General features: G+C 48.4%; 1 protein-coding gene across 1 annotated transcript in view; it reads left to right on the top strand.

The window, feature by feature from the left end:
• Nucleotides 1–16532, top strand: part of Kiaa1549 (KIAA1549 homolog) — a 127607-nt gene that overhangs the window by 90721 nt on the left and 20354 nt on the right. The window contains 4 exon segments of the mRNA NM_001447383.1: nucleotides 3866–4062; nucleotides 6158–6273; nucleotides 14662–14867; nucleotides 15872–16095. Coding sequence (NP_001434312.1) covers nucleotides 3866–4062; nucleotides 6158–6273; nucleotides 14662–14867; nucleotides 15872–16095 — 743 coding nt within the window.

Raw genomic sequence — 16532 nt, 5'->3', positions numbered from 1 at the left:
CCAGGTCTTCTGCAAAAGCAACCAATGATCTTGACCTCTGAGCCATCTTCTCAGCCCCTGAAGTACATTATTTATGCTTAAGTCCAAATGTGTTACTCTAGAGCAGGTCTGATATGTATAGAAGGACAACGTATCAGTGAGCAGAGACCACTGGGGGTCAGGCAGCTGAAACATGACCGGAGTGTCCAGTAACTCAGGAGCTAATGGCAATCTCCTGCAGGACTGAGTAAAAGCTCAAGAAGACAAAGATGCTGTCTTGGCTCTATTTTTTTTTTATTTGAAGTTAGAATTTGATTTTTTTTTTAGAAGTGAATATGAAAATTTGTACTCCCTTGCTATTGGACGTAAAATAAAGCCACAGGCTCTAGGGTTAGGGAGGTGGCTCAGTGATTAAGAGTAATGTCTGCTCTTGTAGAGGACCCAGGTCGGTTCCTAGCACCCACTCTGTGACTCCCGACCACCTGTAACTAGTTCCAGAGGAATCCAGCTCCCTCTTCTGGAGTCATAGACACCAGGGATGTTCATGGCACACACATGTAAATAGAGGCAAGTATTCATGCACATAAATAAAAATAATCCAATCAGAAGAAAAAACAGACCCAGGCTCTGCCCAGGCTCAAACATTGAAGTTCAGGGCCAGCCTGGTGTATAGTAAGACCTTGATTCAAACAATAACAAAACCCAACCAGCCAACCATTAACTTCCAAAGGCCTAGCTGAGACCTTGCGAACCTGGTACTTCGGATCCTGAAGGACGGTGATCCTGCAGGCAGGGCACACTTCCGGGCACACTCATGTTTCCAGGGCTGCCACGCTGATGGTGAATGTGTCACTTCTAAGCTGGGCAGACAAAGCGCAGCGCCCTCGACCCCAGGATGCCCCACTGGCACCCTCTTGCCTTGTTCTCACTGACTCTGCAGCAGAAAGGTATGTGGAGGAGGTAGAGATGATGTTAAGTAGAAACAACCCTGCTCCTGCTGTTTTCCTCTGCAGAATGAGTTCACACCATGCCCATGTGAAACTCCCCCTTGAAGAATCGCGTGCGATGGTCCTGGGGAGATGGCTCAGTGGTTAGGACTGCTGTCTGCCTTGCAGACTGGACTTTGGCACCCACGTCTGGCTGGCTTACTGCCACCTCTAACTTCAGCAACAGGGGCTGTAGTGCCCCCTTTTGTCTTCGGTGGGAACCTGCGCTCACGTTTGAACACACGCACACTCAAACTCACAAACAAATGCAAACAAAAACTAAAAGACAAAAATAAACGGATATAAGGGCTGGGAGATGGATCAGTGCTACTGCCCAAGCACAAGAGCCTGAGTTTGAGCCCCCAGCCTTCATGTAAAAGGCCTGGCCTTGCAATATTCACTTGTGATCCCAGCACCTGGGGAATTGCTGGCCGGCCAGCCTGGCTGAATCTGACGTCCTATGTACCCGAAGGAGACCCTGTCTTAAGGAAAACAAGGTGTGGGGCACTAGAGAGATGGCCTGATGGTCAAGAATACTTGTTCTCTTACAGAAAACTCGGGTTCAGTTCCCAACACTCACACGGTAACTCGCCACACTATGTTTCTCCAGTTCTAGAGGACCTGATAGTCTCTTCTGCCCTCCGGGGGCACAGTACATGCACGTGGCACACTTACATGCATGCAGTCACATACGCACACATGAATGCTCACACACTTACATGCATGCGCGCGCGCACACACACACACACACACACACACACACACACACACACACAAAATACATTTAAGACAGGGAAAGAGGAAGCCACCTTCAGGCTTGTGCTTCAGTGAAAGGGAGCTGCTAAGCCCTTTGAGTCCTCGGTATTTGCTATCCAGAGGTTCCTATTCTCTACACAGAACATTCCAAGAAGCTACTGTGTTCATAAGAGTGGGGATTCGCTTCTGTAAGGGGCCACAAGACTTTTAGAGGCGTGTTGGGAGGGGAGCCGCTGCTTCTAGGAAGTGTTTGTCCACCTGCAAGGAGACCACGTAGACCATCAGGGTGACAGCAGTTAGTTTTGGATTTGTCATTTCCCATGCGGTGTCCCTGAGTCCAGAGACGCAAGGAACAGCGACCGCTCTAAAGAAAGCTCATCAATTAGAGAATATGGTTGCCAGCGGGTCTGGCTTTTGTTTCCAAGCAACTCTTTGTAAACTGTCCTTACAGTGCCATTTGTCTCCCTCTGCTGGCGTGAGTCATTATTGCAGACTGCCTTTCCCCTACCCATTTGGATGTTTAACATTGAGAGTCTTAGGCCTCACTTCTGAGCCATAAAGCAGTGCACTGTAACATCACCGTTGCTCTTACACATAGGATATCCGTGTGGAAGTATTCCTTAGGACTCTGGGATAAAGCCAAGCAGCATTTCTAATGAGCGCACCCATCTGGGCAGCTTCGTCCTTTTCTAAGTGAATTAATTTTAATTTTTATGTGCATGAGTGGTCTGGATGTGTACCACGTGTTCCTGGTGTCCACAGAAGTCAGAAGAGGGTATGGACCCCTAGAACTGGAACTAACAGGCAGTTGTGAGCCACCATGTGGGTGCTGGGAAGTAGACCTGCGGATCTCTGGAAGGGCAGCCGGTACTCTTCACCACCCAGCCATCAGCACCTCAGAGCTGCTTCTTAAATGCATTTCCATTTTCCTGTACTGTGCAGGCTGGATTTAAGGAAACTGTTAAGACCCAAAGCCTAGAGGAGGCACAGATCCCAAGGTCTGTGCCTTGGATGTGGTATCGGCTGTACTGGTGTTCCCAGAGGGAATGCCTGTGTCTAGCAGCGAGCACAGGCTGTTTCTCAAGACGTTTGTGCTGTGGGCCTTTCTAGAAATGCGTTCTTCCTTTGGTTGCTGGAATGCTGAGCTTTCCGATTGGTCTGTCTCTTTGAAGTCTCCTGTTTTCTTTCATGCTTCCTTTTCTTTTCCCCAGTACCAACCCATTAGGTGTTCTCTTAACAAAGACTCTACGTTCATGCCTGCGTATCACTGGACAGGCAGCTGCTGGCCTCACCTCTCAGACCGAACATCTCCTAAGCTATTGTCCCGTCTTTCAAACTAACCCTGTTGAGAGGGAAATCTGCCTCTTTATCTCCTTTGCTCCTTAAGACACACCCTCAATGTCACCTCCCTGTCATGGATCAGGCTTCCAGGTCATTACCTGTTCTCCTTTGGTTTCTTCTGTCTGCTGGGCTTCTCCCTTCCATGGATACCCTTTCCCCACCCCTCACCCTCACGCCCTGCTAGTATTGGGGCAGCCCGTTCTGATTTTATGCACATGGTTTCACTGGGTCCCCATGTTTGTCTGCTTAGATTCTAGAAATCTGCCTCCTTAGAAATAGAGGGCTGGATATCCAGGGTGTCCAGCAGACAACTTTAAAAGCTGCCATTTCGAATGCTCTGTGTGCAGTCTGGCCTCTCTCTCTGTCCCCCACTGCATTCTGTCCCATTAGCACAGCGACCGTAATCTCTTCCCGTCCCCTGTCATCTCCGTTCGTCTCCTCACAATGATCTACAGTGAAGTCTGGGAAGCCTTTCCCGTTTCCAAGGCCTGGATAAAGCTCCTCTTTCCCCACAAAGCACGTCTCACGTCACAGGTCTGTGACAATGGAGCAGGTGACCTGCTGGAATGGTTCTGCATTGTGGTCTTGCTATTTAATCCTCCTGTTCTTGTTTAATCTTTCATAAGCATCTGTGATGAATTCTAAGTCCAGACAGAACCCGGCGTCCGATCTGTTACAGAGATGGTTGTTGAGTGGGGTTGGTGGCTCTGCTGGCAGTCTTGGGTCCAGAAGTCATGCTCCTCCGGCCAGCCTTGGTCCCTTGCTGCCCTCAGACCTCATGTTAACCACCATGTGTGTTTTAGCTGCAGATCCCCAGCGTGAAAGGCTTCGATTTCGCTAAGCAGCATCTGGGTCAGCACAATAAAGACGACATACTGATTATTCATGAGCCAGCACCACTGCCAGGACCCGTGAAGGACCACACCACACCCTCTGAGAATGGAGACGTGCCGAGCCCAAAGTCAAAGATGCCTTCCAAGAACCTCCGACACAGAGGGAGGTTAGTATTGAGCTTTCCAGACTGTCCTCTGTGGCCCAGGCTGTGTGACATTTTCCCACCACATGCTTATTTCTGGTAGGCTGCCCCCAGATTTGATTATGAATCAGACGGCTAGAAGTTTAATTTTCTGAGGTGAATGTCCTAAGCTTTGCGAAGGTAATACAAGAAAGAATGAATGAAAAGTGAACGGTATGGGCCAGCAAGATGGCTCAGCAGGTAAAGGTGCTTGCTGCCAAGTGTGATGACCTGCATTCGATCCCTGGAACCCACATGGTGGCAGGAGAGAACTGATTCCTACAAGTTGTCCTCCGACTTCCACACAGATCCTCCTGCAGGGGCTCTTCAGCAAGTCCTCCTTTTTGCTTTGCCTTTTTCCAGCTTGCTGTGCGGTGGCCTTTGTTAGCACAGCACAGGCGCTCACCCACCCTCCTTGTCCATTCGCAGTCTGCTTCCCGTTCCTCCTGTCCAGAGCTTGTGGAGAACTGTGCATTAATTTCCCAAACTGCCAGGGAGGCACTTGTTGCCCTCTGCCTGTGGGAAGAGCTAGAACTAACCTGAGGAAGACAGAGCCAGGATCAGGCCCTGTGAGTTGGCTTCACTTCATAGCTTTGGCTTCTCGGGTCTCCCTCTGTCTGCTGCCCCTATAGAACTCTGGCTTTTGATTGGCTGCTGGGAGTGAAGAAGCCTCTGTCCATATCACTCACTGTTCAACATTCAAACCCGTGACGTCACTTCTGCCTCGGGAGCTGGCCTAGTTGAAGAATGTAACGGATGTTGGTGCGTGGTCCTTAGGGAAGACACTAAGTTCTGAAGGGAGATGCTCCTGGCTTAATTATTTCCTAGCCCAGAAGCAGCAAATCAGCAAAGATGATGATTTAACGCGTTAGTGAAAGTTTTCAAAGAATTGCTTTCTCCCCAGTAGCCCCATCATCACAATGGTCTTTGAGGAGGATACAGTTATCCTGCTCTGCTTCCATTTTGGAATATGCTTTCCATATTCCACTCTTTTCCTCGGGGAAAAGAGTGTTGATGTTGAATTACAGACTTGATCTTGTCATTTATTCATCATGTACACAGTGTTCTGCCTGCGTGTACACCTGCAGGCCAGAAGAGGGCACCAGATCTCACTATAGATGGTTGTGAGCCACCATGTGGTTGCCGGGAATCGAACTCCGGACCTGTGGAGCCATCTCTCCAGCCCCTTGTCATGATTCTTAAAGCAGTTTAGGGCAGCTGTTCAGAGTCCCTCAAGGACACCAGAATGTATTGGCAAGTCCTGTTGCTGTTGAAGCTCGGGAGTCTTGGAGAGCAGGTACTCACTGGGTAAGACGGTTCCCTGCCACATACGTCATGGTGCTGCGTTACCATAACTTAAATACATGGAGTCAGATCTCATCCCAGGCCATTGCTTTAGTGTTGTTAGTATAGGAATCATCTGAAGGTTTGGAGTTGCTTGGAGTGGAACCAGAACTTCCCTGGCCTCCTGGGGTTCTCAGGCTCCGTTAATGCTAAAGCAGGTCAGAACCCCAGCTTCCTTCTTTTAAAAAAATCTTGTCCCTCTCCCTCTCCCTCTTCCCTCCCTCTTTTCCCATCCCCTCCCTTTTATTCTTTGTGTGTGTGTACGTGTGTACATGTGAGGTCAGGGAACAATAATTAGGAGTCAGTTCTCTTCTACATGTAGGCCATCAGGCCTGGTGACAGATACCTTTATCTGCTGAGATATTATTTTTAAAAGAAAGTAGTTTGTCTTTTTGTGGTACCAATGATTGGACCAGGGCTTTTCAAGTGCAGACCAGTACACAAACAGTAGGCATCTGACTTGTGTTAGACTCACTACCTAGAAGGGATCTAGGGTCAGGCGCTCGGCCTTGGGCCCCAACAGCTCTGGAGACTTCCAGCATTCAGTTTTCTAGCCTTGGTAAAGCACCCTGATAGGCCATTTAGTTAGCAATGCCAGTCTGTCCTCGGGACTGTGGCTGTAGTCTGATCCTTTAATTTTGGATGATTTTTCCTGGAAGCCTGCTTCCTAGTGAACCTGACAATTTTAACCCCTTTCCCTGCCCTTCTGATGCCTGCATCTCTCTTTTGTCTGCAGAGTTTCCCCCTCAGATGCTGACTCCACTGTCAGTGAGGAGTCCAGCGAGAGAGATGTGGGAGAGAAGACGACGGCTACCGCCCCTGAGAACAAGGCCCACAGAGCTCCACAGAGCGGTGTGTCACTGTCTGTCCTCCCTGTGTCCTATAGCCTGGGGATTAGAAACTAAGCTTTAAAAAAATCTACGAAAATGGACTACACATCAGTCCTGCCGAGTTTCTCAGCCTTGACAGTCACTTTTGATCTCTGTGTTGGTGTCTGCTTCAAGGAAAGGCACAGGAGTAGAGACTAGGGGTTCACTGAGCTGTGTCTTTTTTTTTTTTAAAGATTTATTTATTTATTATATATAAATACACTGTAGCTGTCTTCAGACACACCAGAAGAGGGCATCAGATCCCATTACTGATGGTTATGGGTCACCATGTGGTTGCTGGGATTTGAACTCAGGACCTCTGGAAGAGCAGTCAGCGCTCCTAACCACTGAGCCATCTCTCCAGCCCACTGAGTTGTGTCTTAAAAGTAGATATTCGTTCTAATGTAGTGTCCAAGCAGGAGAATTTAATGGAAACTATAGTCCTAAAACTGCCTGTCGAAACAGCGATATTTTTTTAGGAAGCAGTTCCAGGACGTCACTGTTGGGAAGTTGTCTGTCTGTCGGGTTCATACCCATCGAGTGCAGTCGTGTTTCTAGATCCTTCTCCCAGCAGGTGGTTGGGTGTAATCAGATGGCTCAGCCGTCTTTGCAGGCACAAAGCAAAGGTCTCTCCCACTGTAGAGCTCACTGCTTTGGGTCTGATACCAATTAAACAACCAAACAACCAGACAGACGCCTGTGTCACAGGCCTTCCCTGCCTTGGCCGTAGTCCCTGGAGCGATGTCAACGTGTCATGGTTTCACTTTATTTTGTTTTGGGTTTTTGGAGACATAGTCTCACGAAGCCCAGCTCTGCCTAAAAATCTGGATGCTCCTGATTTCACCTCCTGACTAGTGAGGGACAGACATGCTCTACCATGCCTGGCTGACAGCTTGACTTCATGTATGTATGTACGTACATATGTATATATGTGTATGTATGTGTGTATGTGTATGCATGTATGTATGTGTGTATGTGTGTGCATGTATGTGTGTATGTATGTGTGTATGTGTGTATGTGTGTGCATATATGTATGTGTATATGTGTATGTGTGTATGTATGTATATATGTGTACATACATTGTGTATGTGTATGTGTGTATGTATGTATGTGTGTATGTGTATATGTATGTATGTATGTGTGTATATATTTACTTATTTATTATATGTGTATGCGTATGGGCACACAGGTGCCATGGTGCACATGAAGGTCAGAGAACTACTAACTAGTGGGAATTTTTCTTTCCTTCTAACACATAGGTTCTGGGAAATGAATTCAGGTTGTCTGTCCTGGTAGTGAACACTGTTACCCACTGAGCCACCCTGCCTGGGTCCCCAGGAGCTCTGCTTCAGCTTACTAGGTTGTTTAAAATGAATCTGCTCTTGGTGGGTTGCCTGGGGGCTTTGTTTTTATCTGAGGATCCTGTTTCAGCAGTTCAGAGATAAGGGATTTAAAGGTGGTTTTGTGCTTACTGTTTTGGAGACTTTGGGGTCTTGGCATAGAGTAGCTCGGGCCGGCCTGGCACTCACAGTGTTGTCTCCGCCTGTGCCTACTGCTGGAGTTGAAGGCATATGCCATCGTACCCAGCTGCGTTTACTTTAAAATGTTTTGTTGCTTTTTGTTTTTACATTTATTTTGTTTTGCAGTGTGTATGTAATCACACCATGAGCATGCAGTGCCCGTGGCGGTCAGAAGGGGGCGTTGGATCTCTTGGAACTACAGTTTTGGATGATTGTGAACCACAGTGTGGGTGTTGGGAACTGGAGTCTGAAGCCCTTGCAAGATCAGCAAGTGTGGCTGATCTCGGAGCCATCTCCAGCCCCATCCTTACTCTGTTAGGTTACATAGGTCAGTGTTAGAAAATTCAGCACAGACAAATGACATTCTGTACATGGAGAGAGTCTGGCCCAAGGCCCAAGGGACCCTTGTACCCCTGACACTCACCCCCAGGGCCTTGAAGGGCCCCGCCCCACCCCATGCGCCTGTCACTCATCCTTGCCACCCCTCCCCACGGGCTCTTGTAATTTTGAGGAAGCGAAGAAGCTTTTCTTTGGGATCCAGTTTCACCGAATCTTAAAACTTACTTAGCATCATGGTGGTGCTGTGTTTCAGACAGGCAGGATTAAAATCTTGTTTCAGTCCTGGGAAAGAAATACTTGAGAAAGAAAGCCTTACTCAGTCCCTGCCGACTGCTCACCCTAGTCAGCTTGCACTGTTCCTTGTGTCCACCTCTACCCCTTCTGACAGAAGCTCGCCAGTGTATCCTGTGAAGGGAGCAAACCCAAGCAGCATTTGGCCTGCCTTCAGAATCAGGGCTAAAAGCCCACTGCCTGTGAGGCAGGACAGGGAGTTGGAGCTTCCTGGGAGTCCAGGAGCTCAGGGGCTGCCACCTTAATTGAAAGCAAGGTGCTCATGGAGCCAGCATCTATGTGTTGTGTCTGTGTTCTGCAAAGCTAATACCAACTCACTTTAAAGCTCCCACACCTTCTTAGAAGTCGCCATAAGACAGCTTTGGGGCTACCGCAGGTATTTTGGAGTTTTTTGTGTAGAGCTTCATTAAATACCATTTATGAATGTGTGTGTGTGTGTGTGTGTGTGTGTGTGTGTGTGTGTGTGTGTGTGTGTGTGTGGAGAGAGAGAGAGAGAGAGAGAGAGAGAGAGAGAGAGAACGAACGAGAAGTCAGGGCTCTGCACTCTGCACATGCTGAGCAGCGACTGTGGTTTCCACACAGCCCAGGCTGGACCTCAAACTAGTGGTCCTCTCTTGAGTTCTGGAATTACAGTACCTGGATTATTTTCTTAAAATTTTTGTTCAAATCCTTTTTCTGCATTATATCACGTGAGTGGAGGAGGTTGTTGAGAACCACCAGGAACCTTGTTCTTTGGACCAGTGCTCCCTGTCACCACTGCGCGTGCCACACCCAGTGACTGGCTTTAAGGTTCCTGGCAAGCCATTTTCAGTCCTCCCTCTTGCAACAGACACTCATAAAAGGCTGCTCTTTGTGTTTTGGCAAATTCAAACCTAATTGTGTTCTGATTGTGTTCCCTGCCCTGCTGGCTAGACTGTCAGGCAGCCCTTACGTCCATCTCTGAGACATACAGAGGTGACTGATCGAACAACAGGGTCCTATGCTCTTGATCATTGCAGTTAGGGAGCCATATCTGTTCCCACTGCCGTCACTGAAGAGAATGTGGGGAGAGAGGTAGAAGCAGAGGGGCCGTGTGCCCTTGAGTAAGAGTGGCCAGGCTAGGGTGGCAGTACGGTCCTCCCCATGGCCCTGCCTACCCAGTCCTTGTCCTCAGGAGTACAGCTAGTTGGTAGAGATGGACTGCCAAATGTTTTCTGGAGGGAGGCAGGTGCTGAGACAATCCCTCAATCCATAGCTCTGACTATGTAGCTCTGAGTGGCCTAGACCTCACTGGGAGGCCTGCTTGGCCTTGCACTCCCAGAGATCCACTTGCATCTGCCTCCTGGGTGCTCGTGTCAAGTGTGCATTGCCGCTCTGTGCCCCTCCCCCACGCTCTCTTCATTGATGGTCTCCCTCATGCCAGTATGACTATCTGAAGTGTGGTTCTGAGGTGGTTAGATCTTCATCCACTTGAGTTCCACAAGCTCCAGGTGGGAACATTTCTCCTGGGGACTGATAGGACGTTGATCGTGGCTCCTGATAAGGTCTTTGCCAGGTGAAGGGACGCATTGTCTCAAGCAGAGTAGGTGCATAGGTGAGGTGTGAGGTAATGTGGAAGGCTCATTTCTGAAATGATTCAGATCTTTAAGCCTAGTTCTCCATTTCTCACGAAGGCAATTCCCAGAGGCCTCTTCAAGAAAGACTACGGTAAACTGAGTCGTGACTGCCGACAGTTGGTCCTCACTTGGGGTTTTTCCTGAGCACCTGGGCTGTGCTTAGTGACAGAGACGAGGGTCATCGATTGGTCAGTGACCTCAGCCTCACAGGGTGGCTGGGGGTCACCAGAGTTAGCGGTGGTGGGGGTTGTCTGTAACTGATGAAACTCTTTCTTAAATAGTCTCCCATCACAGCATTTCAGGAGTCCCCTTCCTCCAACATTTGGTACAGGTGACACTACTTTGTATAATGCCACCTTTGTGGGGTCTTAAACAGCAGAAATTGGGCTGGGGATTTAGCTCAGTGGTAGAGTGCTTACCTAGGAAGCGCAAGGCCCTGGGTTCGGTCCCCAGCTCTGAAAAAAAGAACCAAAAAAAAAAAAAAAAAAAAAAAAAAAAACAGCAGAAATTAAGTTTTCCTCTAATTTCAAAATTTTACTTGTTTATTTTAAAATATACCTACAACATCATTTTTAAGAACATTTTTAAGATGTTTAAAATCTTATGTGTCCCAGTGTTTTGCCTGGATGTATGAGTACATCATACCCTGGTGCCCAGGGAGGGCAGAAGAGGACATCAGATCCCTGGGAACTGGGGTTCTAGTTACAGATAGGGGTGAGCCTCCGGGTGAATGCTGGGAGCTTGACCCTGGATCTGCCACAGGAACAACAGCTGCTCTCCCAACATTATGTTTAATTATTATAGATTAAAATATGTCTGTGTACCCTCCTTTTTTTTTTTCTTTTCTATTTTTCGGAGCTGGGGACCGAACCCAGGGCCTTGCGCTTGCTAGGCAAGCGCTCTACCACTGAGCTAAATCCCCAACCCCACTGAGCTAAATCCCCAACCCCGTCTGTGTACCCCTTAGAACGATGAAATCGTTATTTAGTGATGAGATACTCATCACAATCAATGTGTTTTCATGTGAGAACACTTAAAGTCTCTCACGGTGCTTAGAAACTATTTAAATTTATTTGTTCACTGTGTGTGTGTTTGTACATGCATGTGTACACACGTGCACTGGCTACGATGCATAAGTGGAGCTCAGAGGACAAGTTGCAGAAGTCATTAATCTCCTTTGTGCACTGGGTTCTGGGCCCAAGCTCAGGTGGTCAAGATCGGCAGCAAGTGTCTTTACCCTCGGAGCCATCTTGGCAGTCACTTCTGGGCTATTTTATAGTAGACGACATATTATTGATCGTAGTCAATGATTTCTTGGATGTGTGGTGTAATTTATATTATTACTTTTTAAGAATAACTTTGAAAGAGAAAGGCTTTTTGATCCAAAATCCTTACGTGCCTTAAGGCACACATTTATCTCTGTGCATTTCTTAGGCTCCCATTGGCTGTTATCGCCGAAGCAATTTTTTAATTGTACAATATATAGCATGATATGTAGTATAATTTAATGCACAGTTATAAAACTCTTTCCAGGTATCTTGAAGGGCTGGGTCCTGGACAATACAGGAGCTGGGGGATTTCCTTTACTTTCCTGCCTTTCCCCGTAGCTTGGCAGAGAAGCCTGAGGTCTGGGCATCCCTTGCCCTGAAGGTCATAGCTCGTGAATGACCTAGCAGAGCTGTGCAACCTCAGCTGACAGGATGATGGACTCCCACTCCCAGGCTGCGGTTCAGGTGGGATCCAGGCAGATGACAGATGATACAGGGGGAGCTCCCTATTGAGTCATTAGACTCAGAGGCTGGAGGAGAGCTCTGCCACCCTGCGGGAGAGTGTGCCGAGGGGCCAACTTTGTGACTTTTCTTTCTTAGGCTGGCAAGGTTAATCTCCTTTCAGTCTCTAATCCTGCAGTTTGAGGAGCTGCCGCTGGTTAAGCAGGGTGCCTGGCTGCTGGCTTGCAGTTCAGGTCACCCAGCTCTCTCAGGGCATAGAAGGAGAGCCCAAGAATATCAGTCAACCATCTTGTTGGGAGGGGCCACTTGTCGGGAAGCGTACACTTCATTTCTTCATTGGAGTAACATAGGCACAACTCGAATCAAGAGAAAACCCGAAACTTAAAGAGCACTGGTGTTCATTCTCTAGATAAAACATCAGCCACCCTTCCCTACGGCTTTGCCAGCTCCTGAGGTCTGGGTATTCTTTTATATTCAGGACCCCACTCCCCTACCCCTCACCCCCCATCCCCCACTCCTGCTACACGCACACACTTCCCACTTCCACCAGGGGTTGCAAATCATTGGCTTTTGATTATAAACAGTTTCTCACTGTTCTCACTCTTCCTGTTGGCCATTTATTTTAAAACAGTGTCTGGGGCTGGGGATTTAGCTCAGTGGTAGAGCGCTTACCTAGGAAGCGCAAGGCCCTGGGTTCGGTCCCCAGCTCCGAAAAAAAAAAAAAAAAAAAAGAACCAAAAAAAAAAAAAAATAAAACAGTGTCTGGGCATCCACAATTGACTGTCTAGAGAGAGCACCAGTTGTTCTTTGGCGTCTGGCTTTTTCGATCTTCTTATCCTTCTCTTTTGAGCTCGTTTTCCCCTCTTGCCTTCCTTCCTTCCTGCCTGCTTTCCTGCCTCCCTTCCTTCTTTCCTTCCTTCCTTTCCTTATTATGTATATAGTGTTTGGCCTGCATATATGCCAGTCCATCACGTGTGTGCCCGGTGACTCAGGAGGCCAAAAGAGGGCATCAGATCACCTGGATCTGGAGCTGCAGCTGCTCACGATCCACCCTGTGGGTGCTGGGAATTGAACCCTAGTCCTCTGCAAGAGCAGCCAGTGCTGTTACCCACTGAGCGGTCTCTCCAGGTCCCCTTTTTCTTTATAAAGTTAAATTTTACTGGGATTGCTTCTTCTACATACAATCACCAGAGAAATTCCTCATTGCTGACAATGAGAAATCAGAGAAGTCAGTCATTATATAAGATACAGTCTCAGTTTATATTGCATTTCTTTCTTGTTTTTTTGAAATGGGGTCTCACTATGTAGCCCTAGCCAGTCTGGAGCACACTATGTATACCAGGCTGGCATTGAACTTACACATATTCACCTGCCACCGCTTCCTGAGTGTTGGGATTAAGGGTGCACACCACAGTGCCTGGCTTTTCTGTTGTTTTTTGTGTGTATACATTTCTTCATCTTTATAGGGCTGATGACTTAAAGTATTGAAGTAAAATGCACGTAACACAAACCTGACCTTTTTAACTCTTCAGTCCCCTTAGAGTGGAACTAATTCCTTTTAAGGGCGAGTTTTTCTTCTCATGCTTCTTGAGCTTCTTTAGGGAGTGAAAGGCCTGAAGTGTTCACAGCAAATTTGATGACCTCTGGTGTAGCTCTTGTCCCCTTATCTTTTGTTCCCCCTCCCCCTCCCCCTCCAGTACAGTCAGCCCCTCCATATCCATGCTGCCTGTATTCAACCAACAACTATAGATAAAATATAGATATTAAGTTGCATATATGTTCCATGTGTGTGTAACCTCTCTTGTCACTTATCTTTAAATGTTAATGTAATCATTAATGTAGCATTTACATTGTATCAACAATCATATACAATTTAGAAATAATGTAGAGTTTACAGCACCATGTGCTTGGGTCTTGTGTGCAGGCAGATACTGCACTGTCTCTTAGAAGACATTGAGTCCAGTTGATGGACTTTGGTAGCTGCAGTGTCCTGGAACCAATCCCTGCCTCATGCAGAGGGAAGACTTTAGAGTGATGCTTTCATAGCTAATTGTTGTCATGCCACTGAGTGCCAGGAGGAAAGTGGATGCTCAAAGCTGTTGTAAAGATTTTCAGTGAAAATTCTAAAGATTGCTCACTGACTTGCCGAGCAGCTTCAGGCGGTCTCCAGTCCTCCCCCTGCTCCCCCTTTTCAGACAAGCTTTCATGTAGCCCAGGCTAGCCTAGAACTTGGTAGGTAGCTAGAGATGACTTGAACTTGTGCTCCTCCTGTCCTCACCTTCCAAGGACTAGGATCGCAGGTGCGTGCCCAGCTTAAATGTTTCATGTTTTGTTTTGTGGCTCTGGACACTGAAGCTGGGGCCTGATACATGCAATGGAAGCTCTCCTCTCAGATGAGCTTCCCTTTTCTCTAAGGTTTTTAACTGCATGTAGAAAAAGCAGTAGAGTGACTTTGACACATAGTATCATGATGACTTTCTCACATCCCTCCTAGAGGCATTTGTAATTTTATTAAGTGTGTGTGTGTGTGTGTGTGTGTGTGTGTGTGTGTGTGTATGCAGCATGTCTGTGCATGCACAGATGTACACATGACATGTAGGGAGGTTACAAGAGTCAGTTTTCTCTGCCTCCTCATGAGATCCAGGATTGAACTCAAGCCATAAGACCTGTGCACTTCTCTACCCGCTGAGCCATCTTGCCAACCCTCGTTTGTAGGTTTTTTAATGAAGGCAAAAGAGATAATTTAACACAGACCATCTGCAGTGAACTAGGGAGATTTTAGTTGCTTTGGTCAGAGACTGGGGCCGAGGGTGCTGCTGTCAGGATGCTGCATGATTGTGACTCCTGCTGATGCTTTCTGGGGCCTTCCTGCTCATGTTCCTGTCCTCTGTTCCAGGCGCCCCGCTGCCCAGTTCCACAAATGAGCAGCATTCCTCGGCCTCCATCTTCGAGCATGTGGACAGGATCTCCCGAACCTCAGAGGCCAGCCGGCGGGTCCCCAGTAAGATCCAGCTAATCGCCATGCAGCCTATCCCAGCTCCACCAGTGCCACACCCTGTCCTGGCTGACAGAGTGGCAGAAACCAACAAAATCAACAAGGAGGTATTTGACTTTAGTGAAGGTTAAAAAGCTCGTGTCTTAATCTGGTCAGTGTTAGAAGATGAGTGGAAGGTCCAGCATCAAACCCTTGCTAAGAGCCTGCACCACTGCAGGGCGCCTGGTTCAGAACCCTACAGGCTAGGTGCCGCTTAGGCTTGTGATCCTAGCGGGCTGAGACAGAAGGCTCACCCCTGGGCTGCTCTGGCTGCTCTGTAAGACCTCTCTCAGAATCGACAAACAAAACAAGTAAGACCCCCCCCCCATCCCCGCACACACATGCACACAGACACATGTGCACACATGCATACACATCCGCACACATGCACAAACACACCCCTATATTTTATTTTTTAATGTTTGATTTATTTTTCGAATATTTGATACACGTATCCATATTTGATACAATGTATCCATCCCCCCCCCCCCAGACTTCCTAACCTATCTCCCTCTCAACTCCATGCTGTCTTCTCATCGTTGTTATTCATAATAAGCCCATCCACTGAACACGCACATGGCCAGCTTAGCAGTAGCTGAATCCTTGAAGAAAAGGTGTCTCTTCCTCTCGCAGGCGTCATCAGCTGCTTGTAGCTCCTGTGCCAGTGGCGAGGACTCTGGAGCCCTCCCACCACCCACAATTGATTTTTCTTTTTTAAACTGCGCCACTACTCGGGGAGAGTGATGGATCCTGACAGGATGAACTGAAGGCACTGAGGCAGCAGCCCTGAGACGGCTCCTCCTCAGAGCCATGCACGCTGCCTCAGCTGCCCCTGGAGCACTGGCTTTGGTCAGCCTTCCCTAAGCGAGTGATCATTAATGCACGGCTGGCTTTCTCCCACTCAGTGCAGGCAGTGGTCATTCTTTGTCACCTCCATCAAGCCTACAGAGCAAGGGCGCAGTCGGAGAAAGGGAACGTCTCTAAGAGGGCTTTACAGAGGAAGGGTCCCAGAAACCTGAGGAAACACCCTGAGTGATGGTCCTTGCTGTTCACCCCCGCCCCCCGCACTCAGATCCAGTCGGCTCTGCGCCACAAGTCGGAGATAGAGCACCACCGCAACAAGATTCGCCTTCGTGCCAAACGCAGAGGCCACTACGAGTTCCCGGTGGTGGATGACCTGTCTTCCGGTGACACCAAGGAGCGGCACCGAGTGTACCGGAGGGCACAAATGCAGATTGACAAGATCCTGGACCCTGCAGCCAGTGTGCCCTCTGTGTTCATAGAGCCCAGGAAGAGGTTGGCTGGGGCCCTAGGGACATGGTGGACAGGCAGACTAGACACGGGGCAGGAAGGAGGCTAGAGCCTAGGACAGAAACCCTGGTCAACTTCAGGCGACAGTCTGTTAGTGAGTTGAAGAGGTTTCTGTAGAGATAGGCAGGCATGCAGGAAGTGTGCTCGATCCTGGGGAAGGAAGAAACTAGGGAGGAAGGGGATTCCTAGTCTCCCCTTTCCTGAACTATCAATCTCAGGTGGCTTCCTCGGTCTGATAAAACCTTGCACGCACCTATTCTTTGCACAGCCAGCTTCCCTGGCCCCACCTCCATGTCCCCGCCCCTCCTACTTTAAACCTCCCTTGCTTGTCGTTCTCACCTGGATCATCATGGTAGTGTGGCGGGTCTCCGGTCTCCGGTCTCCGTGTTTGTTTTCCCGCCGCCTCCTGCAGTCTTTGGTTC

The sequence above is a fragment of the Rattus norvegicus genome, chromosome 4 (assembly GCF_021556685.1).
Source record: "Rattus norvegicus strain SHRSP/BbbUtx chromosome 4, alternate assembly SHRSP_T2T, whole genome shotgun sequence".
In the NCBI taxonomy this organism is placed as follows: Eukaryota; Metazoa; Chordata; class Mammalia; order Rodentia; family Muridae; genus Rattus; species Rattus norvegicus.
Note: the sequence above shows the minus strand (reverse complement) of the source record. Positions and strands in the feature narration are given on the sequence as shown.